The following is a 25,017-nucleotide window of genomic DNA, read 5'->3' as shown; positions in this document are numbered from 1 at the left end:
CTTTTCTTTTTTGGTATTATGTGGGCATGTGCTGAACATTTATGTGGCTTACTCATTCAAACCTTTAAACGTTTTTTTATCACGGTGTACTTGATAAGAACAGAGGAGCAGTGGCCAGATGCGAAGTGTGTGGGTTGTTGCGGGACATGGTGCGTTGAGGTGAATAGTGTCCCACTGTATTGTTAGCAGGAGTTTTGTGGCACCTTCAAGACTTAATTTTTCATCTGATGGAATGAGCTATACTTCAGCAAAGCTTATTCTGGAATTAAATACTCTTGCAGCCCTAATTGAATCATAGAGTTGGAAGGGACCACCAGGGTCATCTAGTCCAACCCCCTGCACAATGCAGGAAATTCACAACTACCTCCCCCTCACACCCCCAGTGCCCAGAAGATGGCCAAGATGCCCTCCCTTTCATTAACTGCCCAAGTTCATAGAATCAGCATTGCTGACAGATGGCCAGAGCAGCCTGATCTCATCAGAGTTCGAAAGCTAAGCAGGGTCAGTTCTTGGATGGGGAACTACCAGCGACAACTGGGGCTGCTGTGCAGAGGAAGGCAATGGTTTGAGGAAGGCAAACCACCACTGCTCATCTCTTGCCTTGAAAACCCCACACGGTGGAACTCCTTGAGTCAGCTGCAACTCGACAGCACGCACACACACCTGACGGCACCATTTGGGCTCCGGCTTATGGCTGGTGCAACAGACTAAGGGTCAAGCTACAGAGAGCTTTTTAAACAAGCTGGATCTGGGGTCCCGTGCACGTGCAACTCCAAAATGCAGCAAATAACTCCCTCTTCGGGCCATTTCAGTTCAGGAAAACAAACTGGGGGAGGGGGGAGAAGCAGGAGCACCTCCTCCCCTTGAGCTGCAGACCCCAAATTGAACCACGCTCCCACCGACTTTTAAAACTGTATCTCCTGCAGCTGCAAGGAAAACGAGTAGGATACGTAGACATGACTTGTTCTTTTAAAAAGTCTGTAGTTTGGCCTCAAGTCTTAACAAAACTACCTCTCTGGAATCATTGAGCTGTGAATCAGATTATTTGTTTGAGTGTGGCACTTTACAGAAGAAGAAAACGAGAAGGGAGCTTACAGTTATATTTCAGAGTCTCACCGTCCTTTAAAAGACTAACAAGCTTATTGTGGCATAAGGTTTCTTGAGGGAGAGCCCACTTCATTAGATGCGAGAGGTTTTATAGACAATTGGCAGGAAGATGATAAAGTGAAATCTACAAGCAGAGAGAAGGGTGGAGAGTTATTACAGAGAAAGAAGGCCCACTTTCCCAGAACACAGGTGTGCACAGATGCACTGTGGAGCACAGAGGAAAACAAATCTAGTCAAAAGAGTAAACGATTCAATCAGAATGGGTATGGACCACTCTCAACTGCTGATGAATTACCAAAGTAGGATGAATCTGAATAATGTATGTAAACCTGTAAGGAAAAACAATTACTTTTCTGTAGTGAGCTAACCGCCCTGACCTGGATGGCTCAGGCTAGCCTGATCTTGTCAGATCTCAGAAGCTAAGTAGGGTCAGCCCTAGTCAGTACTTGGATGGGAGACCAACAAGGAATACCAGTGTTGCTATGCAGAGGAAGGCAATGGCAAACCCCCTCTGTTGGTCTTGTGCCTTGAAAATCCTATGGGATCGCTATAAATCAGCTGTGATTTAGTGGCGCTTCACACACAGTGAGCTAACCACCTCTAGTCCCTGCTGAGTCCAAATCTGATAGTTTCAAATCTGCATATGAAGTCCCAACTCAGCACCTTCTTGCTGGAATTCCCCTCCGAATTCTTCTGAAGTTCTACAAGAGTTGCTTGTCCAGGGAGGTTGAAACGCTCCCTCAATGCCTTCTGAATATGTTATATTTTCCTTGCGTCCTCCCCAGGTCCACCACAAGGACCCTTGATCTGTTGTGCCTTGTGAGTTTAGTGCTTGGAACTCATTTTCCAGGCATGTGGGAGCCCAATTCGGATCAGGACCCTGGCATATGGATATGGAGGACTTAAGCCTCCTGTCCCCCCAGTGCCAGTTTCCTTGACCTGAAATAACCTCGGGGAGCAGCTCTTTGTCCCACTTGGGAAACCTGTGTGTATCCATCAGTACATGTAAGTTTATCTAACAGAGCAAACAGCGGTCCTTGGGGCCATTTCAGGATGGGAGAACAATTTGAATCGAGCCATCACACGTCTGGGATTTAAGTCTCAAGCATGCAACTTGAAAGGCATTTCCAATGAAAAGTCCTTGGGGTGGAACCAGGGAGGATGCAAGGAAGATGTAACCTACAACGAGGCAACATTTTTAATGTCTGCTTTGTGGACCATTTATTCTCTTGGGTAGAGGAAGCCCAGTTTGTCCATGGTAAATGACAGAAGGACATTGTGGGCATATGCACGTGACAATATGCATAGGTCAGGGGAAGGAAAGGAAGCAAAAGTCAAGGTTGACTGGGATGAATATGAGCAAGTGTGGCTGCATATATTTAGGCTTTGTTATTGTTGGGGCTGCAGACTGGGGTGAAATGTAGGAATGGGAAATGCCGTTGCCATTTTATCACATAGTGTCAAGGAACATGAAACTGGCATTTCCGATCTGCAAGCTGTTGCAAACAAATAATATTCCAGCAGCTTATCTGATCATTTCTGTTTCCAGCATCTATTGTGACAAGGGAGAAATATTTGATTCCTGAAATAGGCAGGGCTGCTTTTGACTGGCACTGGTGTTGGCAAGAGAGGGGAATGTTTCCTTACTTCAATCTGCAAAGTAAAAGTGTGTCCAGAAGGAGTCCAGGAAAGCTGTGAAAGAGACCCCTTTATTTAAATTACATGTTCACAGTCACTTTTGAGCATGCTTTCTCCAAGTGGGGTAGCATCCCTAAATCGAGGGTTAACTATATATGGCCTTGTACAGTAGGAACATTTTGGCAATTGAAGTGACTTCTAATGATTGTAGAAGGAAGTGAGAATCTATTATAAACTCAGATTTGTAACTAGCTGCACCTTCATAGACATTTCCAGAGATTCAGAAAAACTAGAAATCGGTGACTTAAGATCAACGCAGACATAACTTTGGTTAAGAGATTAGGAACTGACTGCCTGAGTGGAGCTTTCGCTGCGACCCCCCCCCCCCCCCCGTCCCCTTATTTGTCCTCTATCACAAATTTCCCCTTCTTGGCTTAACCATGGTTAACCAATTGCTTGGACACCAACAATAAAAATATGAATTACAATTGGCTGTTTGTGTCCAGCACTTAACCAGGGCATTTAGCCAGAACTTGAAGCTAGTTAAAAATCCTGATGTGACCAGGGACCGACCAGTTTAGCCTTCAGCAGTGACATTAAGCTGGGTTAAGAAACACTTCTTCCGTGGTTGAAACAGGAAGAGGATTCAGGTCAGAGAGGGGTGGTGAGGGTGGGGGAGGAAGGCATGCTGAATCCTGCAGCCTGTTATATGTTTGCCGACATAACACTGTCTGTGTGATGACATCACCATGTACCCATTCACAAAAACACAGCAGGCTGCTTTGCCGGATCTGACCAAGGTGTCATCTTCTGTGGCCTCCTCTGGCATATAGTATCCAGCCACGTGCCTCTAGGACATCCTCAAACTGGGCATAAAGACGGCAGCCGTCCCTCAGATTCCTATGAAAAGAGAGTGTGTAATATTGGCCCTCTGTGATTCCCTTCCAAAGGGATGAATGTGTGGCGGCGAACAAGCGCATCAAGCATCCACTCCACTACACCCATTATCTCCCAGGACTTCTTCCTGTTGTTTCCCTCCTTCGTGCATAATCACATGTGAAAGGACCCTCCAGGTTTGCCTGAAACCACGTGCGCTACTACGTGAGGCTGGCATGCGAGAGCTCCAGCTTGTGAATTTGATTTAATTGTGAATGGTTGAGTGAATAATCCAAGCTCAGCGTCAAGCCTGATTGCACACAAGCAGCTTACCCAGACTCCTCAGTGTGATCACCTTCTGTTGAGGAGTGTCTTCCAAGCGGGAAAAACACAAGAGAGGCTATGCAGTATGCTTACTAAATGAGGGACTTTTGTAAATCTGTTTGCGGAGACCATTAAAGCAGTTTGCAATACACACTGCGCCCCTCACTTAGACATAAAAACTGATGTGTGTGTGTGTTACCTTGTTTCATTCTGCCCCAATTCTGGTTCTCGTGGCTTGCTGCTGAAATACATTTGATCTTCCGGCCTAAGCTTTCCCCCCAGTTCTGTCCCACATTGCCCTCCCTGTGTTGTGTCTATAAGAGCTCCCCCGACAGTGTGCAGCCAGCCTCACTTCTGTGCAATCCTGCTTGGGTTTTCTTTTTTTTTTCTTCCTACGTTCCTGTCAGACTCCAGTAGCAAATGTGTGTCAGATTCACCTTGTAAGTCCAGTGCAATCCTCACCAAAAAAAGCCTTAAAGACCAGGTGAAAAATAAGCTGACTTGTGTACATCTCTCTTTATTGTTCAGAGAACTGTCAAAGGATCTAACTGTGTTTTATAGGCATATACATATCCCGTAAAGCCTAGGAGCTGCTTTTCCAAGGAAAAAAATTAAGTATGTGCACAAATTGAGCTTCTTCACTCTAAATCATCCCCCCCACCTTGCTTTTTTCTTGGAAAAACAGCTGCCATGTTTTTTACACACCTGTAGCCCAGGTAGGTCCAAAGGAAGTGGCAGGAAAAGTAATGGACAACCAATAACCCAGACAAGCCCTTGGTCATGGATAGGTCTTTCATTTAGGTGAATCCTACATGTTCAAAGGTCATATAATTCTGGTTATTGAAGGGTGGGGGCAAATAAAGGATGATGATAATGTTAACTATTTATGTAATACTTCAAAGTACTCACAATACCTCACAAACATTATCTCAATAATCCTTGGAACATCCCTGTAAGGTAGCTCAGGATTATTGTCCTCATGATACAATGCAGGACTGAGGTAAAGAATATATACAGAAAGTTGCCTTCTACCGAATCAGACTGTTGACAGCAGTTCTCCAGGTTATCGGGTGTTTTCCACATCATTGACTTGTTGATTCTTTTAACTGAAAATGCCAGGGATTGAACCTTGGGACCTTCTGTATGCAAAGCAGATGCTGTGTCATTGAGCCACAGCCCAACCCTTGTGACTTACTGACTCATGAGTTCATGGCTGAGATTAGAGCCTGGGACTTCCCACTCACATTCTTAGCCAGTTTTATTCACTCTTAGGGCACAGCTAGACAACATGGCCTCCCCGGTGGCAACCTGGTGATGCTACAGACATTTTACCTCAGGGTTTCTGTTGCTTTAAAAATGTTGCTGGGAGGGGGTGATCCTGCTCAGGACTGTGGCACAGAGGGGGCTCCTGTCTCCCCCCAATGCTATTTTCAAGAGCCCCCCTCAAGGAGAGACAGGAGACCTTCTCCCCCCCCCCCGCCCCCAGCAGCATTTTTAAAACAACAGAAATCCTGAGGTAAAATGGCTGTGGAGTGTGCAGGTTTTCCTCAGCAATAAGGTCTTTTAGTAAAGACCTTAGAATCATAGAGTTGGAAGGGACCACCAGGGTCATCTAGTCCAACCTCCTGCACAATGCATTAAATTCACAACTACCTCCCCCCACATCCCAGTGACCCCTACTCCATGCCCAGAAGATGGCCAAGATGCCCTCCCTCTCATGATCTCCTCTCATGACCTTTCTTTGAATCTGTCTATCTTTCTCTCGTGAACTGCTTAGTCAGTGTGTACCTAAAGTTGCAGAGTTGCAAACTGAACGCGGAGAGGGAAATGAAAGCGGACCGTGTATTATTGGAACCTGAAACTTTGTCTGTGAGAAAACCCGCATGTCCCTTCCTCTTAGGAACCGGGTAAAGTAAATAGCATTGCTTTCCCCAGCTTAAGGGAGACATCGATACTTCTGTGACATCAGCAGCCGTTACGCCGGTCCCCACATTTACTTCGGACATAACTTGCGTGCCTTGCAACCAACACACCTCACACTAAGGAAAGTAGCAAAAACTGCCATACTGAGCAGACCTAGGAGAAAAGGGTCAAGAATGAGAATGATGTCAAGGGGTAAGCAGCTGCTGTCTGGAAGAAGCTGATAACAGTGCAAGAGTCGAGAAGGGAGAGGCACAGCGTAGTGATTTGAGACGTCTCCCCACTTACATAACCATGGGGATGGGCGCCAGTTGAATAGAACAGAAGGGAGGAAGGGGAAGGAGGCAACTGAGACGGGGTCGTGTGAGGCCATGGACAAAGGCCGCTGGAAGACCCAAAGTACTTATTCTGCTTCCGTAGGAATTTCAGCCATGTTCGTTCAAACTGGACACAGTTTAAAAGTAAGCTATGTTTTTTCCCCCCCTTGCGAAGCGGTTAACAAAAGCTAGAGATAGAAGGATTTATCTTCTCAGATGTGAGGTATGGATTCTTAATTCAGATTTTGCTGGGGGCTGGTTCATGGCACAAGTAGGTTTGTACTGAATGCATTATTATAATGGACAGCTCTTGATTCAGGGAATTTTCGTTGAAGAGTTTTTACTTAAGGAGAGTGTTTGTCTTTATTGTTTAGTGAAATTTGCAATGAGCTGCTGAATTTCTTTTTTCTTTTTTTATGTAACTAGGCAATGCGTTGTCAGCTTGTTATAACTTCTTTGTAGTAGGGCTCTCCTCGTGCCTTTAGTACCCGCCTGTAATGGAGCAAAGTTTTTCCCATCACCATGCCTTTTCCATGTCTTGAAAAGCTTCACCTACCAAATTCTGCTTTTCCAGTAGCTGTTAAAGGCACTGTTAGAACAATGGTTAGCAGCCTTAAAAAAAAAACTGACAAGAGGTTAAGAAAGATTTCACTGCAAGATCAAGAGAGATGGAAGTTATACAGTGTTTTTGAGGAAGCTATTTTCAAAGCACACGGCATACTGTTAGAACTTTAAAGCATCCAGAGTAATGAAAAGTTATGGTGGGGAATAAAGCAGAACTGGTCTAGAGGGAGAAATAAAATTGAGCAGCACTTATTACATGTGATATCTTAAGATGTGATGACTTATATGGAGGGGGCCTACTCATTAACATAAGGGCGAAAACGCATCGTCGCTTTAGCCTTGTTTATTCCGTTTCAGCCAGGATTCAGCCAGGATTGAACACACATTTGGCAAAACGCATGCGTTCGATCTGGGCTGAATCCTGGCTGAAACAGGGAATAAAGGAGGCGAAAGCGACCGTGCGTTTTCGCCCTCAGTCTACCTGATGTCCAGGCCAGATTTTCTGTGGAATATGATTCCTTTCTAATAATCCTATAGCAGTAAGAATTCATCAGCATACGACCTTTCTTATTACTGCAGTTGTATGAGAGGAGAAGCTGCATCTGGGAAAAAATCCCTGTTTTGTTGAACTGTTCACCATATTGATGGATTGTCTCAGGGAACCAAGTGTGCTAGATCTGTGGTGTTAGGCCAGGAATTTTTCCAGAGACATTTCCAGTGCAAAAATCACAGTAAGAAGTTCAATTGCTGGTGTTTTCCCTTGCTTGGATGCCATTAGCCATCACTGTTTTTTTCCCCTGGGAGCTTTAGGGACAGAACAGATAAGACCACTGGGGGTTCTGTGAATGAGCTCCCGAGTGTGTGTGTGTGTTTGTGTGTGTACTATTATGTGTGCATAGGTTACACACAAGGCTGGAGACAAGAGTTCCAACAGCAATCGCTTTATTCAGTTAACAGGGAAGACCCCAGCTTATATACAGTTCCCAACCACCCGGAGCCAGCACCCCCCAGTCCATGGTTGGACGGCCAAAGTCCATCATCCAATAGGAGAAACAGACGACAGAGCCTGGAGCAGAGCCTCCAGGTCAACACAATTCATCACAGCTGAGTTCAACAGTTCAGCAGTTCAATAGTTCAGCATTGTCCTTGCCCCAACTAAATACATTACATGTTCTTCCTTTTAAAAGCAAGTGTAGAGGGCTCAGATTCGGATCAAGGCTGTAGTGTGTCAGGAGGTGGGTTCAAGCTTCCCCCACTATGCTATTTTCCCAATCTCAATTTCCTGCACTTCAGGAAAACATTCAGGACCTGGATCAGAACCTGAATTAGTTGCCTAGTAAGATTCCCTTTCTTAAGCTGACCTACTTTTAGCCAAGAGCTTCCCAAGTAGTAATCCGCTTATCAGGTGAGAAACTCTGCAGCAGCCACTCCCAAACAGACGGGGCTTTGCAGAGCAGGAAAAAAAGGGGGGGTGAGAAGGAGGTACTTTTTCAGAGGTAAAAGAACTAGAAAGAACCACAAGGGAGAGTCTCTTTTACCACTTTCCATCACCACCCAGTTGGAATGTGAAACCTGTACATTTAGGCCAGGGCTTTTCCTGTGTCTACCAAAGGTAAATCTCCCAGTTTTGCTGCCTCTAAGAGGAGATTAACCCATGCTTACTCCGTCTCCTTTTTTAGTTGCTAAGGGGGCATCAGCTACTCCTGGCCTTGTAAAAGGAGGAGGAGAATAGCCAGGCAAAGATAAAACAGGATGACTCTAATGTACTAATCAGTTGACTTAAAGATCCCATGGCGTCTCAACTAACATCTAGCTCATTTTGTTTCTGCTTGTGGCTTAAATTTCTTGACTCGCATCAGAGATTGGGTACCATTTTATGTTTCAGTTTAGAGGAGCTGGGGAATAAGATGTGCATTTTCAGTGCCTCCAATTCCAATGTGCCCTCTCTGAGTCTGTTTCCCCCATACGCACAGCAGATGGGGGGATAGCAGGGTGTGCTAGTCAACACCAGCTTTGTTGTGATGTAGGGCTAGGCTTCTCTTCTGCCACATTTTTCTGAGAACCACTGGGTGTCCATTTTGACTTGCAAGTCCTAAACCAAGAGCAGGAGATGGGGTGATGAATGCAGAAGTATGGTGGGGCAGGAGGCACAAACTTCCTGGAATGCCTGAGCCAAGCCCAAATGAAACTCATAGGAACTGTGTAATAGGAGAAGTTATGATCTTGTTCAATTTCCAACTCCCATTTCAATTGAGAAAGTTCCCAGCGAGCTGCACCCAGGGCAATATTCACATCTGTGGGTTTTTTGGTTTGGTGCCAGACCTTCTATGTGGCAAAGCATCTAGTCACAGCTGGGAAGGGAATATATGCTAAAGGCTTTGGAAGAACTGAGCATCATGAATGTAGGTCAGTCCTTTAAAATCCTTGATGGTCAAGGGCTTTCATACTGGATGGCTAAATAGCTGGATGTGGTCTTCATTTGTATTCTGGTTCTGAAGAAAGAGGCATTGCATTGTCTGTGTCCCCAAGAGAGTGTTCAGTCCTTACTTGGCTTTCAGGAATTCAGCTGAGGTGAGACCGGGATCAAGTCAGGCTAGGGTTGCCAACCTCTAGGATCTAGGTGGAGATCTCCTGCTATTACAACAGATCTCCAGCCGATAGAGATCAGTTCACCCAGAGAAAATGACCGTTTGTCAATTGGACTCTATGGCATTGAAGGCCCTTCCCTCCCCAAACCCCGCCCGCCTCAGGCTCTGCCCCAAAAACCTCCTGCCGGTGGCAAACAGGGACCTGGAAACCCTAAGTCAGGCTCACGTTCCTCCTCCCCCATTCCCACTCATGACAGGGAGAAGACAAGAAATATTTCTTCATAAAGCTTCACCTTCAGAAGGAAGTTGGGTTTGGGGAAGTGTATGTATTGATAAGGGCATACACCTTCTTGCTGTGGATTGAAGGTGATCTTCCTTTCCATTTTCGTAATCGCCTACACTTCCTCTTTGAAGTTTCCTCTTCTGTCTGCTGTTGTTCTTAAATTGCAGCCCTGATCAGTGGTACCGCTTTTAACATCCTTCTTCATTTCAGGTCCCAGTTGCACTTCAAGCTGAAGAGCCAGGCTCGTCTCTGTGAAATATGGATAGCCTCTTGCATGGAGGAGGTCTGTGAGGGCAGTACTAACCCTGAGAAGTCCTTCGTTCTAGGATGGCCCACCACCAACTGTGTCGCTAACTTCAGGTACAAGATGCTCTTTATATGGGTTGCCCCTTTGATGCATCTCTCCGACTGAGACAGATTTCAACAGTGACTTGGGGTGCACTCTCTGTCCCTTAAAACCAAAGAGAGTTTTTCTATTGACTTCAAAGGGGGGCAGGTTTGTTCCTTAAGTAGCACGAATTAAGTCAGGGCCTGGAAACCAGAAGTGGTCGAGTTCTGTTTCTAATCCTTTACAGCCTAGATAGCCCACTGGCTTGATTTCTTCATGGAAGTTTTCAGAGTATTTCCTCACATGTATATGCAATACTAAATTGTACCCCCAACATCCTGACAATATGTGGTAGTTAGAATAGAAATATTCATGCTATTGCTTCTTTCTCAGGGATCTTTGGGCCGATGTATACTGCACGTATGCTTCTCTTTCATACCAGCATAGAAGTCATGGCTTCTCACAAAGTATTTTTCTACCAGCTTGTAATTTCGTGACAGTTCTGTGATCATTCTGTGCAGGAGATGCCTAGCTGCCATAACAAAAACTATAATTTCTTGGGGAGAAGATTTGCTGTTAAAACAGCACGAGTCTTACAGTTCCATCTTAAGCAGTTATCCCCTTCTAAATCCATTTACTTCAGTGGACCTCGAAGGATGTAACGCTGTTTAGGATTGCCCTGTTAGTGTGCCCCAAGAACACCGTGGGATCTGTGCCTACTGTTTAAATGACAGTGCTTTATAAACATTTTGAGCAAATAAAATTATGTTATCACTAAACTGGTGCAGTGTGCACCAAAAAAATAAAAAGTTATTATTTTTCTTATCAAATCTTTGAAAAACGTTATGTTTTTCTTGATGCAAAATGATGTAAATTAAAATATAGCAAACATTTATTTGAAAACAGAAACCATGAGTTTTCACAGAGTGAATATTTGTAGCTATCTACTCATTCATTGTGTTGAAGGCTTCTAGAGGGCCAGTCAAGATACTGCTAATATTACCCTGTGGTATCATAGGGTAGAGAAAAAGATACCCAGTTGTCACATTTTTACCTTTACATTGGGACAGGAGGGTCACATACATCATGAAAGGCAGTCGTTTTGCCAAGATTATTTGGCAGGATAATGAGATGATCTTCCTGGATACTGAATATCTTAATACAAAATACAATATAATCATTTAATTTCTGCATGACCACACCTGGGCTTGGATCCCACTTAGATTTCAGCAGGTGTTAAGGAAATCCCTCTGTCCCAGAGAAGACCCACTTCCCCTCTCTAAGCAGGTTCCCCCTCTCTCAGGAGCTGCATTTCAGGGGCTGTTTTGGGCTACCACAGAAGGGGGGGGAGCAAAAATTACCCCTTCCATTTAGAAATGTAGGTGGGATCCAACTCCTGGGTGACAATTATTCTGTGCTGGCTGATTCTCATGTTTCTTTTATTTTTTGCCAAATACATTTGATTGAAAAGGTTTTAAACGTCTAGGGTGCAAGCCACAATCCATTTAGGAATGCCATTGAGCTCAGCATGACAGCATTAGGGTAAGCGGGTTGTATGGCAATAGCTTACCCCTGCTTTTATCTGAGCTCCTGTGTCAGTGAACAATAATTGTTTAATAGATGCACGTGCCCGCCTTCCTTTTGTTAATTCTGAAGCAATCTGACTTATAAATGGGATGGCATTTTTGATGTTATGTGGGCAGAAGCTATTCACTGTGGGAGGTAAAAGAGGGCTTGAGAAGAAATTTACAAGTGTTGTTCTGGAGTATTTAATTACACAAGAATCTGGTTAGCAAAGAAATTTAAAAAGAACATCCAAACATTTACAAAGCGCACACTGTGAGAGCCACTGACACTTTCCTAAATATCCCTTTTGAATCTAGTGGAGTCTGAAACTCTTTCTGAAAGGTAAAGCTATACAAAGGAAAGAGATGCAGCATTTGATGGCATTTGTTTTTTTGCAAAGGTCATAACCATTGATGAAGTTCAGCGGCCAGTCTCAGCCTATCCCAGCTTTCTTAGTTGGTTTTCAATTTAGGGGGCAACCCAGTTCTAAATTATGTCAGTGCTGAAATTTTCATGAATTTGGGCAATGCAGTGCAACCTTGAAGTGTGCACTTTGCTGGTCTCTCCTTTGTATATTGTGCTCGTGGGTAATGTGCAAGTTTTAACCAGGGTACTTTTAACCAGTTGAGAGCCACTAAAATGCATAGAGGTGGTGTTGTTTTTTGGTTTGTTTGTATGCAGTAGCCTTCATTCTCGCCCATTCATAGTATTCCCCCTCCCATGTATAATACATATTACATCTCAGATACACCACTTACATACTACTCCCATGCACATGCAACAGTAACATACATAGTCCAAGGTACTGCTTAATCTTGTTCCTGCTAAACTGCTATCTGCACATAGCACTAAATGTCCTTTGGCCTTGTCAGGTTGCAGATGCTTAAACCTCCGAGCAACTGGAATATTCATAAATATTCTCAGCAGTGCTGACTCAGTGGCTGGATAGGTTTCTTTCAAGCAACTGTATCAAGAGCTCATAGGCCCCAAAGCTGTCGAGTGGCATCACTTAGACTAACTAACTCAAGGATGTTCCAGCATAAGTGTGGTTTGCCTTAGTTAGGCTTAATGGTGCCGCTTGATATCTGTTTTCCTTTGGCACTGCAGACTAACATGGCTACCTTTTTGAAACCAAAGTTAGTGATTTTTAAAAAAAATTGCATTCTGCACTTACCTCTTTTTTCTTTTTTCTTTTGGCGTGTTTATCTGGGGGATAGATTGGTAAAAAAAAAAAGGTTTTTCTGCAAAACCCATATTCTAATTTGATACTGCATGCGTTTACCTCTTCCCAGCCATAGCAAGTGTTCTAAAATATTACCCAAAGCTAGTGTTTACTTGCCAGCGGACGTATAGATAATGTTGGTATGCTGCATTACTACTATGTGAACCTTGTTTTTAATGTTTCAGTTCCACCGAGCAGAAAGAGAAGTGGCTCACTTCCATTCAAAGGTACTTCTGTTCTGCTGTATTACCTATGATAGAAATACAGGCAATATCAAGCCTCGTCTCTCTGATCTGCATCTAGCCCAGTTCTTTATTATGGATTTCTGTCCAGAATTTCCTATGCTTTCTTGCGTGAAAGTTTGGTTAATTTGGGATTTCGAAAAGTCACATCACTTTAAGATTTATAACTCTGAATTAGAAGGACTGGAATAGGGCTGGGATAATGGAGTCAGATCCAAACTTGATTGAGTAAGAGTTTAGCTTGCACAATAAAACCCAGCTATTCAGCGTCTTTTGTGTACAATGGATGCTTTGTAGAAAGAATTTTTAAGGGGCCCTCTAAACTGTAACCACTTCTGCCATGGAAGAAGCCCACATGGATCATTCTCCTGCCAGCAGATAGTGAACTATTTTTTGTACTTGCACTTTTTTATTATTTGGAATTTGCTGTATAATTGCAACAACTTGGGGGCATTTTAAAACCGGCTCCATTTCTGTTTATTTTGACAGCCGAATCAAAGAAGAGAAGGCAAAAGACTATCCCAAAAGCATTCCCTTGAAGATCATTGCAAAAGATCTTGGAAACTGTGCATATGTAAGTTTCCTCCAGCTTCTGATTGAGAAAGGAGGATGTCAGAACATAACAATTGTTCCTGTTCTTAGGCAAGAGCAGTGCAAAAATTTTCCAGGTGAATTGATCTCTATTGGCTAGAGATGAGTTGTACTTGCAGGAGATCTCCAGCTAGTACCTGAAGGATGGCAACCCTATGTTTCCAACAGTGGCCAGCCGATACCTCTGGGATATCTATAAGCAGAGCTTGAGATCAAGGGCCCTCCCCTCACAGTGGTTTTCCCCAGCATTTGGTATTTGGAGTTGAGCTGCCTTTGTACTAGGAAGTTCCATGGCTGCTGTAGCCAATAGCTGTTTGTGAGATGTGTCTTCCCTGAACTTTTGTAATCCTTAAAAAAAAAAGTCACTAGAAAAGACAGTCATGCTAGGAAAAGTTGAGGGCAGCAGGAAAAGAGGAAGACCCAACAAGAGATGGATTGACTCGATAAAGGAAGCCACGTCCCTCAGTTTGCAAGGCTGTTAAAGATAGGATGTTTTGGAGGACATTGATTCATAGGGTTGCCATGAGTCGGAAGCGACTTGACAGCACTTAACACACATGCACAAAAAGAAAAAGCTAACCATCAGGACTGATGGATTTCTGATAAACCAAAAGTAGTACTGACCGACTCAAATTTGGTCATGTCCGGGAAGCTGCATCTGTCATGCAAGGAAATTGTGCGGTAGCTCAGAACCTCTTGACCAGAGTCTCGTGGTGGGGGGTAGGACGGATGGATCAGCTGGGAGTGAAATTCAGTTGCGCTAGAAATATCACTGACAAGGCCCAACAGCAGCAGATGGAAGCTTCCTAAAAAATCTAAATACTTTCTATGAAGCTCCACTTCTTGTTCTGCTAGAGCAGCTGGAGATCTGAGGGAATTGTTTCATTTTATGAAAGGGTTAGGGCCAGAGATTGGGGGAGGGGGAGGGGCAGGGGAGGCAACACAAATCACTTTATTATATTCTCGCCAGAGGCAAGCCTTATGCAAATGTGCTGACCTACTCCTGAGTGCCAGATGTCATTACTTTGAGAAAATGTTAATTTTTTATGTTGCGATCATTCAGCTATATCCTTGGGCAAAAATAGATGCCATTTGCTTCAGTTTCCTTGGCAGCTTACTGTTTGTGGTGGCTCAGGCAGAGGGACGTTGTGGATATTGTAAAATTGTGAATACCGTTAAAAATAATTTAATATGATATTTTCAGTTTTTTTATGTTACTTTGAGTTTGTATTGTGTTTCATTGAATATTTTGTAAGCCGCCTTAGTGACTCTTTGGTCTCACAAGGCAGTCTGTAAAGCAAACTAAATAAATAAAATATTTTGGATAATGTTGGGGTGGGGGTGGGGTGTTGGGTGACCTGGAAGTTCTGGGCTCAGTTTAAAAACTGATGTGAAAAAATGTGCAGGGTGGAGACAGGCAGCATGCTCTGGAGACTTAAGATGTTGCAGTTGAGCTCTGAATTTGATTCTCCCATCCTGATCCTCTTCTCAATGTTGGTCAGAGGTCATTTAAAGTACCGGAAAACGTATTTCTGATTTCTGGGAGGCGGGATCAGATTACAAACACCATGTTGCTTTTATCAGCTAGGAATTAAATGCTACGTCCAAGTTCTAACTGAAGTTTTTAGTTAATACTCTCCTGTAAAATTCCAGTTATCATGAGGTTTTTGCTGCTTTTCAGATGCTGTTATTTCGATGTTCACGTTCTCTTCTGTCTTTCCTCCTCCCCTCCCCAAAAGTCAAAAACACTAACTGTAACCAACATGGATACAGCGAACGACGTGATCCTCATGGCCCTGCAGCAGCTGGGAATTAATGTGAGATATGATGACTTTTTAAAAAATGTACATTACATTGAGCTTCTCAGAAGGATTGTAGCTAAAGGTGTAGCTATCACTACAACTAATACCAAAACTGTTGGGCCCCATGTGGTTGATGGGGGAATCACAAATTGGGCCCACAGACAAAGTAAGGCTTGCTTCGTACTTAAGGTGGTTTTCCAGTTATGTAGAACAATAAGACTTTGTAAATTGACCCAAAGTGGGGGGAAACCCTACCCTAATGAGGACTGAAAATGTTCTAGCTGGAATGTTAAGAGTCAGTTGAACAGGGAAAACAGGGGGTGACACAGCTTGAGCCCTTCTTATAGAATCATGGAGGGGGAGATTTTGGGGAGGTTGGGATGTCCAAATTGCTCCTCTCCTCCAGTGATTCCTTGCTTGCTCTTGGCTTGTAACAATAGAAGCTGGACCACAATTTTTTTGGCGTCTAGTCACATCTGACCTTTGGCAACCCCTGGTGGGGTTTTCAAGGCAAGAGACATTCAGAGGTGGTTTGCCATTGCCTGCCTCCACGTCACAACCCTGGTATTCCTTGGAGGTCTCCCATCCAAATACTAGCCAGGGCTGACCCTGCTTCTAAGATCTGACGAGATCAGGCTAGCCTGGGCTATCCAGGTCATGGCAGACCAGGTATGCAATTGTAGATACTGCTGTAGTGATGCACATTGGAGCTCTGTGGACATTTACAAGGGGAACCATGGTCAGAGGGGATGTCTCTGAACCTCCCTCCCCCTGCTCCTTCCAGTGGCAAAGGAGTTGTCTGCCACATCACCTCCAAAGATGGCTTTCTTCAGCCACCAGCCCCTCCAGCCCTGGCCTGTAGGGTTGCCAAGGCCAGTTGTTCCCGCAAGTGATGTGTCAGCACAGAGGCCAGCAGTGATTGGCAGGAGGCCTCCAGCCATAGCAGGAGGCCTGGCAATCCTACCAGTGGCCTGGGACGGCAGCTGTGGCTGACCCTGTTGTGCAGATTTGCATATCCACACAGTGGCCGCCTCATGTCTGTTGGCTAGAGGGATGTCTGCCCTTAAGGCTTATCAGCATGCCGTCTCCTACCGCTTCCATAATGCCTTCTCCTTCATGGTCTCCTTTGTCCACTAGAAACTACCTGCTCCAACAGAAAGTCCTCTCTGGACACTTGTAGCCCCATCTTTGCCTAAATGGGATGTTATTTCATCAGAAAGGAAACCTGGCATAGGGGGGGGGGAAGTATTTTGAACTTGTATTATGTATTCCAAGAAAGGCTAGTGTAAGAGTCAGGAACTGACGGCCTCCCTGAGTGGTGCCATAGGATTTCATCCGGGATTCAGACATGTCTGACTTTTGTGATAGCTGAGTTTTGTTTTGGATATTAATAGGTTGGATTCTGTGGGGAAATTCTGCTAATGGAAGGAAGTGCAGTTTTCACCAGTTTCCCCCCTTCCCCGTCGGACCTTTGTCTTTCCCCTCATGCTGTTCTTGGGTCAACATTTCAGGGACCACTTTGGGCAGGGGAAGGCAAGGAAGTCCTGTCCTGCTGATAGGAATCCCTTCTGTTAGTGGAGATTTACCACCTGATCCAAGCCAGCAGTTGGATCTTTGATGATCCAGTCAAGTCCAGCAATACAGTTGTTGGGACTTATTTTTTCCAGGAGCTTCCCATCTAACTCAGATTTTGATATTGATCATTATTTGGTTGCTTTCAGCAGTAATTTACTCCCTGTAATTGATTGGAGCCCTGACTTGGATAGTCTAGGTTAGCCTAATCCTGTCACATCTTGGAAGCTAAGCAGGGTCAGCCCTGGTTAGCACTTGGATGGGAGACCAACAAGGAAGTGCAGAGTTGCTCTCCAAAGGCAGGCAATGGCAAACCACCTCTGGAAGTCTCTTGCCTTGAAAACCCTATGGGGTCGCCATATGTTGGCTGCAACCTGATGGCACTTTACATGCACACAATTGATTGGGACTGTACTGAGGAAAGATCTAAATTTGGGGAAGTTCTGAAATGAGTATACCGTGCCAGGTTTCATCGTTTGTTTTATGTGTGACACTGATTGTATAGATTCTGACACTACTTTTACGATTTCATTTAGCAGTGCATGTATTTTTTTGGGGGGGAGTCCTTATTCATCTTGCTTTCCCCCTAGTTTGTTTTGAGGACCTGCTCCTCCATTTTTTGTTTTGTCAAAAATATTATGAGTATGGCATTTTCAGAGTCAACACAATATATACTGCCTGGCTGCAGTAATTCAGTGGATCAGTACACAGATTAGCTGAAAGTAGGCTTTCCTAGGCAAGATGCATCTGCCTTAGATCAGACAGGCTGGGACAAGCTCACAAGCCCATTTTATGAGAAACAGTATAAGCATTAGTCATGATGACCATCTCAAGGAAATACAAGTAGGATCTGCTGGTAGTGACTTGTACAAATGGGGCAGCACAGTGTGCCTGATGGAGTTCCGGCTTCCAGGCAAATTCAGAGGCAGCATTCGCTTTTAAGACAGATTAGTCAGCCCCTTAAAATCTTAATATTGCCAGACAAACAGGCTCATCTGAGCCCTGCTGTTACACTTGACATCAAGAAATTGAAAGTGAAATAGCTTTATATATAGATACATGGGGGGATAGAAGGGGAAGTATCTTTTTCATACCCTTCAGCTGCATTCTCTCCTGGCATCTTGCTGTGCAGTACCGGGCAATTCTCCAGACCATCTTTATTTTCCCTCTCCTGCCTGCTTGTTAGCTTAGCAGTGGTTCTAATCTGAGCCCATAAAGTGCTGTTCCTGTCAATCACAGGGCATCTCCTTCATGACTCTTCAGAGCTGTTGGCACTACAGCCAAAACTTGCCTCTGTCAGCCACTAATACACAGCACCCCCCACCCATGACTGCACTATGCATGCTCACACCCTTTTGCCTGGGGGATCATACCACACAGAGGTGGCTCCCATGGTGCTGGACAGGTGCATGAAGGGAACCAGGAAATACAGGGCTACTGCAAACGGTATGTTTCCTTTCTTCCTCCCCAGTATTATGACAGTGGCTTTTTCTATTGTTGCGGGGAAGTGTATACACTGTAATGCCATTTTCAGCGGGGCCCTTGTGTTCCTTATACATTTCACACATAAATCAGGAAGGGCATTCTTGAGACAGTGATGTGTCTTGGCATCATATAACGGTTTGAAGCATCTAGCACCTTTCCCCACTGATTGCCTCTGTTAACGTTATACAGTGGTTTTCTGCCATTAAGATTTATTTCACAGCATGGTATAGAATTTTAGAATGCCCCCAATTTTATCTCCACAACAATCCTGTGAGGTAGGTTAGTCCGAGCAAGTGGCCCAGGTTCATTTATTGGCTGGACGGGATTATGAACCCCATTCCTCAGCCTAGCTCAATGCTCATTAACTACAGCGCTAGTTCTTCTGAAGAAATAAGAACATAAGAAAGGCCATGCTGGATCAGACCAAGGTCCATCAAGTCCAGCTGTCTGCTCACACAGTGGCCAACCAGGTGCCTCTAGGAAGTCCACAAACAAGACGGCTGCAGCAGCATTGTCCTGCCTGTGTTCCAAAGCATGCTCCTCTGGTACTGGAGAGAAGAGGTATGCCTCATGACTAGTATCCATTTTTACTAATAGCCATGAATACCCCTCTCCTCCATGAATATATCCACTCCCCTCTTAAAGCCTTCCAAGTTGGCAACCATCACCACATCCGGGGCAGGGAGTTCCACAATTTAGCTGTTAAATCATTTGTATTACATTGCTGTTGTGTGATGCTGGGTGACTGAAACTGGCCCCAGACCATGTCATGTGACATTCCTTGTTTTATCCACGTATCAGACAAGCAGCAAGATCACAATTGCGAATTCAGGTACTTGGTAAGCAGCTGCTTTTACCAATGGGGGAATAAAACAGAAGAGTACCCCAAAGTGTACCCCGCTAGGCAGTACAGAAAACCACACGGCCTCTTTCTGTCCTGTGTGCACTCCTGTAAAAGCGGGACAGAGACAAAAATGAAAGGTCTTTGCATTTCCCAGCTGTCTTTTGCCCTTGGCCATTTACGCATGGGAGGTTTTGCCTTGGATTTGTCGCTCTCTAGATGCACATTTTCCCCGTCTGAATTCTCAAAACTAAAAATAAGCCCCCTTGCAGAGTTTTGAGATTTCGGATGGGGGAAATTTGCATCTACAGAGCGGCAAATCTAAGGCAAAACCTCCCACGCATAAATGGCCCTTGAGAAAAAGTGGGAAGTCACAGGGTGTGTGTGTTAAAAACCAAGGAAAGGATGCTAAGGCCTTGGTCTCCCCTCACACACACCCCCTACTGTGTTGAAAAGTATAGGAGGCGGAGAGGGAGGCAGGATTGGCAGCCGGGTTCAACTAGCAAGCTGCCAGTGGTTGGCATGTTCCTTCCCTGGCCAGTAGAGATATTTTCAGAACTGCATGCATTCTTGCATCATCTGACTGCTGTTGCCATGCCAGATGGTGAAGGCCTCAACGTCTGTTTGGGAGAAGTCTCTCGTGTATCAGATTTTTTGGTTATGCGGAGATCTCGTTACATAACAGGCTTTCCGGCTTATCTTCCACCCGGATGCCTAAATTACTGCAAAGGAAAGAAATGAAAGGAAACAGAATGTTTTTTTAAAAAAAAGAAGCAAAAAATGCATCAGAACATCTTTCTTCCCCTCCCTTTCTTCTCTGTTCTCACCCTGTCGCTAGAATCTGTGGAGTTCCATGTACAGAAGCATCAGCTGCAATTCAGCCGTGTTCGTTATTGATTTAGCAATACCTTGGTTGCGCGCAGTCTTGTGCTAGACCAATATTTTGTATAACATTCTGCCACCTGCAGAATGCCTGCAGACAGTTCTGAGCTTGGTAGTTGGCTGTACCAGGCCACAATTGGCAAAGGATATGCCAGATAATTTCCATGTTTGGGTGTTGTGCTCCATGTGCCCTGCTCTCTAGTGAGATCTGTGACACCTGTGTTCAGAGCGCAAGTTGTGACGTACAATTTTTAAAACCTCCATTTCCTACTCATTCTAATAACTGTGGGATTGTATTTTTAAAGGGCTCTGAAAAGGACTACCAGCTGTGGGTGAATTCGGGGAAAGAAGATGCACCCTATCCTCTCATTGGTAAGAACGCTTTAAGCTTTTCCTCTTTATTATGATACAATCAACCGACCTCTTTCAGTAACATAATACAGCCATTAAAACAAATAGTGTTTAGTTTTTGTACATGTTTGGGTAAGATAATTCCTTCATCTACCAGGATCTTTTCCTAATGGCTGTGTTGTTGTTGTTTTTAAGTAGCGAGCCGTTCAGTTTTATAGACAGTGGCTTGGATCCACCAAAGTGTTTCCATGGACAGATGGATTTCCACTCGTGAAACACAACTTTCTCCCTCCTCCCTCCCACTGCAGTTGAAAGGCTGTAGCAGAAGGGAGGAGTTGAGAAAGCCACGCTCCACAGGCAGATCTCCTCCCATCCATGGAAATGTTCTGTTCCCAACAAGAAAAGCGGTAACTAAATCTTCTGCTGAACAACCTGGTACAGTAAGCAAAAGTGAAGTAATGATTTCATCTCTAATTACTCAACGGTAATTACAGAATAACAGCACATGGGCTTCCGTCTCTTTTTATCTCTGCACCATAAGGATTTTTTAAAAAAGTTTATAGAAATATATTTTACATTTATTTGTCTAGCCAGTTCATTTTCTATCCTGCTCCTTCCCAAGGCCTTCAGGGAGGTGACGATGATTAAAAAGAGGGGAAAAACTTGCATAAGAACAAAATGCCCTATTAAATTACATTTCCTTCACACCTGCTTAATCCTGGCTCTTGAAAACCAGCCCAAAGGAGGAGATTTTACAAGTCAGGCGGAGAAGTGTTCAGGCTCAGAATCTGAGGTACTTCTACAAGAAGGGAATTCCAGGGTTGTAAGGCAACCGCCACCAAACACCTCGGTCGGGTTCCAGTGCTGTTGGAATAGTGCAGTGAAAAAGACGTTAGTTTAATTCTATAGAATAAACATCCTTTCATTTAAAAGGACATCAGACGTACAGGAAAAAAATAGAAATGTTGTTTCCCTACCCCTGCTTGCCCCTGCCCTCGCTTGTGTTTTTCTTTGTTGCGCTGCAGTGACTGTACCGCTTTGATCAAGCATATTTTGTCAAGCATATAGAAGGGCAAGGTCTGCTGGGCAAAACCCAACATGGCTTCTGTAAAAGTAGGTCCTGTCTCACTAACCTATTAGAGTTTTTTGAAAGCGTCAATAAGCATGTGGACAGGAATGAGCCTGTGGATATTGTGTATTTGGATTTCCAAAAAGCTTTTGACAAAGTCCCCCACCAAAGACTGCTAAGTGCTAAGCAAGCTTCATAGTCATGGGATAAGAGGACAAGTCCTCTTATGGATTGAGAGCTGGCTGAAAAATAGGAAGCAGAAAGTAGGAATCAATGGTCAGTTCTCCCAATGGCGGGATGTGAACAGTTGGGTGCCTCGGGGATCTGTGTTAGGACCGGTTCTTTTCAACCTGTTCATCAGTGACCTGGAGTTGGGGTTAAACAGTGAAGTAGCCAAGTTTGCAGATGACACCAAATTATTTAGGGTGGTTAAAACAAAATCGGACTGTGAAGAGCTCCAAAAGGATCTCTACATACTGGAAGAATGGGCATTAAAATGGCAAATGAGATTCAATGTGAGTAAGTGTAAAGTGATGCATATTGGGGCAAAAAATCCCAACTTCACATATACACTGATGGGATCTATGCTGGCAGCGGCAGACCAAGAAAGGGATCTTGGGGTGGTAGTGGATAGCTCAATGAAGATGTCAACCCAGTGCGGCTGCAGTAAAAAAGGCAAATTCCATGCTGGCCATAATTAGACGAGGAATAGAAAATTAAACTGCTGATATCATACTGCCCTTGTACAAATCTATGGTGAGACCATACTTGGAATACTGTGTACAGTTCTGGTCACCACACCTAAAAAAGGATATTACAGAGCTTGAGAAGGTGCAGAAAAGAGCAACCAAAATGATTAGGGGACTAGAGCAACTGTCCTATGGGGAGCGGTTAAGACACTTAGGGCTGTTGAGCTTGGAAAGAAGGTGGCTAAGGGGAGACATGATAGAGGTCTATAAAATTATGCATGGTTCGGAGAGAGTGGATAGGGAGAAGTTTTTCTCCCTCTCCCATAATACTAGAACACGGGGTCATCTGCTGAAGCTGGAGGGTGAGAGATTCAAAACAGATAAAAGGAGATATTTTTTCACACAACGCATAGTTAAATTGTGGAACTCCCTGCCCCAGGATGTGGTGATGGCTGCCATCTTGGAGGGCTTTAAGAGGGGAGTGGACATATTCATGGAGGGAAGGGGTATTCATGGCTATTAGTTAGAATAGATACTAGTCATGCTACATACCTATTCTCTCTAGTATCAGAGGAGCATGCCTATTATTTTGGGTGAGGTGGAACACAGGCAGGATGGTGCTGCTGCAGTCGTCTTGTTTGTGGCTTCCTAGAGGCACCTGGTTGGCCACTGTGTGAACAGACTGCTGGACTTAATGGGCCTTGGTCTGATCCAGCAGGGCCTTTCTTATGTTCTTATGAAATGGGTGCATCATGGGAGGGGTGTGTGTCACAGGACAAGGTACAACCTTTTGTAGATCACTAGGCCATTTGACTCAGTGTTGTACATTCTGACAACCAGAGTCAGAGGAAGATCTTCCCCAACTCCTTCTCCATTTAGAACTGGAGGCTCTGGGGAGTGAAGAAGAAGAGTTGGTTTTTATATGCCGATTTTCTCTACCTTTTAAGGAGAATCAAACCGGCTTACAATCTCCTTCCTTTCCCCTCCCCACAACAGACACCCTGTGAGGTAGGTGGGGCTGAGAGAGCCGTGACTAGCCTAAGGTCGCCCAGCTGGCTTCATGTTCCCAAATAAAGGGCAAGGGATTACTGCTAAATGCCCTCTAGGTAAGGCACTCTGTCTCAGCAGAACCCTTTTTTACTGTCAAAAGAGACTTGCCTTGTTGAAGCGTTACAGTTTGGGGAGTCACCATGTAATCATTTAGAAAACTGATAGGGAAAGTTTTTCTCGCTTACTTGTGTTACTAGAACTGAGGGGCACCCAGATGAATGATGAAAGAAAATTTCTTCTTTACCCAATAAATGATTAAATTGTGGGATTCACTGCCAGTGGATATAGTGATGGCCACAAGCATAGATGGCTTTAGGAGGGGGTTAGACAGATTCATGGAGGAGAGGTCCATCAGTGAATACTAGCCATGGTGACTAAAGGGAACCTCCATATACAGAGGCAGCAAACCTCTGAATAACACTGCTGGCAGGCAGCATCAGGGGAAGGCCTCAGCTTCCGTTGCCTGTTTACGGGGAGCTTTAGGGCAACTGGTTGGCTGCTGTCTGAAACAGGATGCTGGACTAGATGGACCGCTGGCTTGATGCATCAGGGTTCTTATGCCAAGCAGGTGCTCTCCCACAGAGTGACCCACACTCCCCATTTTTGTAGCTACCATTTTGAAAGCAGATGGGAAAGAATTTTCGTTCACAGAGTGTCTCCTTCTGCAAGCCCGGAAGATAATTTTCTCTTGCTGAAATTGTATCAGGCGCTACCTTGATAGTATTCTCGATACTCTCCCCAGTTCTTAAATCAAGGCTGCCTGCCTCTCGTCCCTCTTTCAATCTCCATTTGATTTTCTCTGGGAGTTGCACAGAAGGCAAATTGCGGCCCTTGCTGCTTCAGCTTTGTTCCCCGACTGCCATTACGCCCACAACCAGATTTCTGGCTCCACTGCGTCCAAATCAATGTTGGATGATTAATGCTTTGCAGTATTTCACAGAGACGGAGAGGGGGACTATATAGATTATTTTGACCCAAGAGAGAGCATGCTTGAGTTTGTTTGTTGGTTCTAATACCGCCTCATCCTTTCAAGGTTGCAAAATGCCTTGATTTTGACCTGTCCGTATTTGCTGTGATCTAAAACGTGGTTGAGCCATAGGTTCACCAGACAGTTAGATTTGATGCTGAGATTAACATAATAAAGCAGCTGCATACAGGGCATGCAAATTTGCAGTAATACAGGAAATGTTTTGCTGCAAAGGTCCAAGTAATCCAGAACTGCATTCTCTGGGGTGCTGAGGTTAAAAAAAAAAAAATTATTCCAGCCTTTTGATTGTTGACTTTCTTTTACTGCTTCTGGTCTGTTTTTATTAATGGGCTTGTATTTTATTAAGGTAATTTATGTTAGTCTTTTATGCTGTTTTTTATAAAATGTTATGATCCTATTATTCTTTTGGTGAGTTGCCTTGAAGGCTCTTCCTAAATAAAAAAACGGTATTTAAAAGTTCTAAATAAATAATTGTGAAGCCACCTCCCCCATTCCATTGTGCAGAGCTGTGTTTCTAGATGGGTTTCCCCTTTGTTTTTATGTAGGTAAAGGTAGTCCCCTGTGGAAGCACCAGGTCATTCCTGACCCATGGGGTGACGTCACATCCCGACGTTTCCTAGGCAGACTTTGTTTACGAGTGGTTTGCCAGTGCCTTCCCCAGTCATCTTCCCTTTACCCCCAGCAAGCTGGGTACTCATTTTACCGACCTCGGAAGGATGGAA

The 25,017-nt window shown here is 44.4% G+C and overlaps 1 protein-coding gene across 1 annotated transcript in view; it reads left to right on the top strand.

Annotated features, from left to right (window-relative positions):
• ARHGAP20 (Rho GTPase activating protein 20) overlaps window positions 1-25,017 on the top strand; it is a 112,782-nt gene that overhangs the window by 69,572 nt on the left and 18,193 nt on the right. Inside the window, exons 4-8 of the mRNA XM_056858388.1 lie at window positions 9,828-9,977; window positions 12,919-12,960; window positions 13,465-13,549; window positions 15,306-15,383; window positions 20,454-20,520. Coding sequence (XP_056714366.1) covers window positions 9,828-9,977; window positions 12,919-12,960; window positions 13,465-13,549; window positions 15,306-15,383; window positions 20,454-20,520 — 422 coding nt within the window. The remainder of the gene's footprint in view (window positions 1-9,827; window positions 9,978-12,918; window positions 12,961-13,464; window positions 13,550-15,305; window positions 15,384-20,453; window positions 20,521-25,017) is intronic.

This window comes from Euleptes europaea, chromosome 12 (assembly GCF_029931775.1).
Source record: "Euleptes europaea isolate rEulEur1 chromosome 12, rEulEur1.hap1, whole genome shotgun sequence".
In the NCBI taxonomy this organism is placed as follows: Eukaryota; Metazoa; Chordata; class Lepidosauria; order Squamata; family Sphaerodactylidae; genus Euleptes; species Euleptes europaea.
The sequence above is the reverse complement of the archived record's forward strand: the minus strand, read 5'-3'. Positions and strand labels throughout refer to the sequence as shown.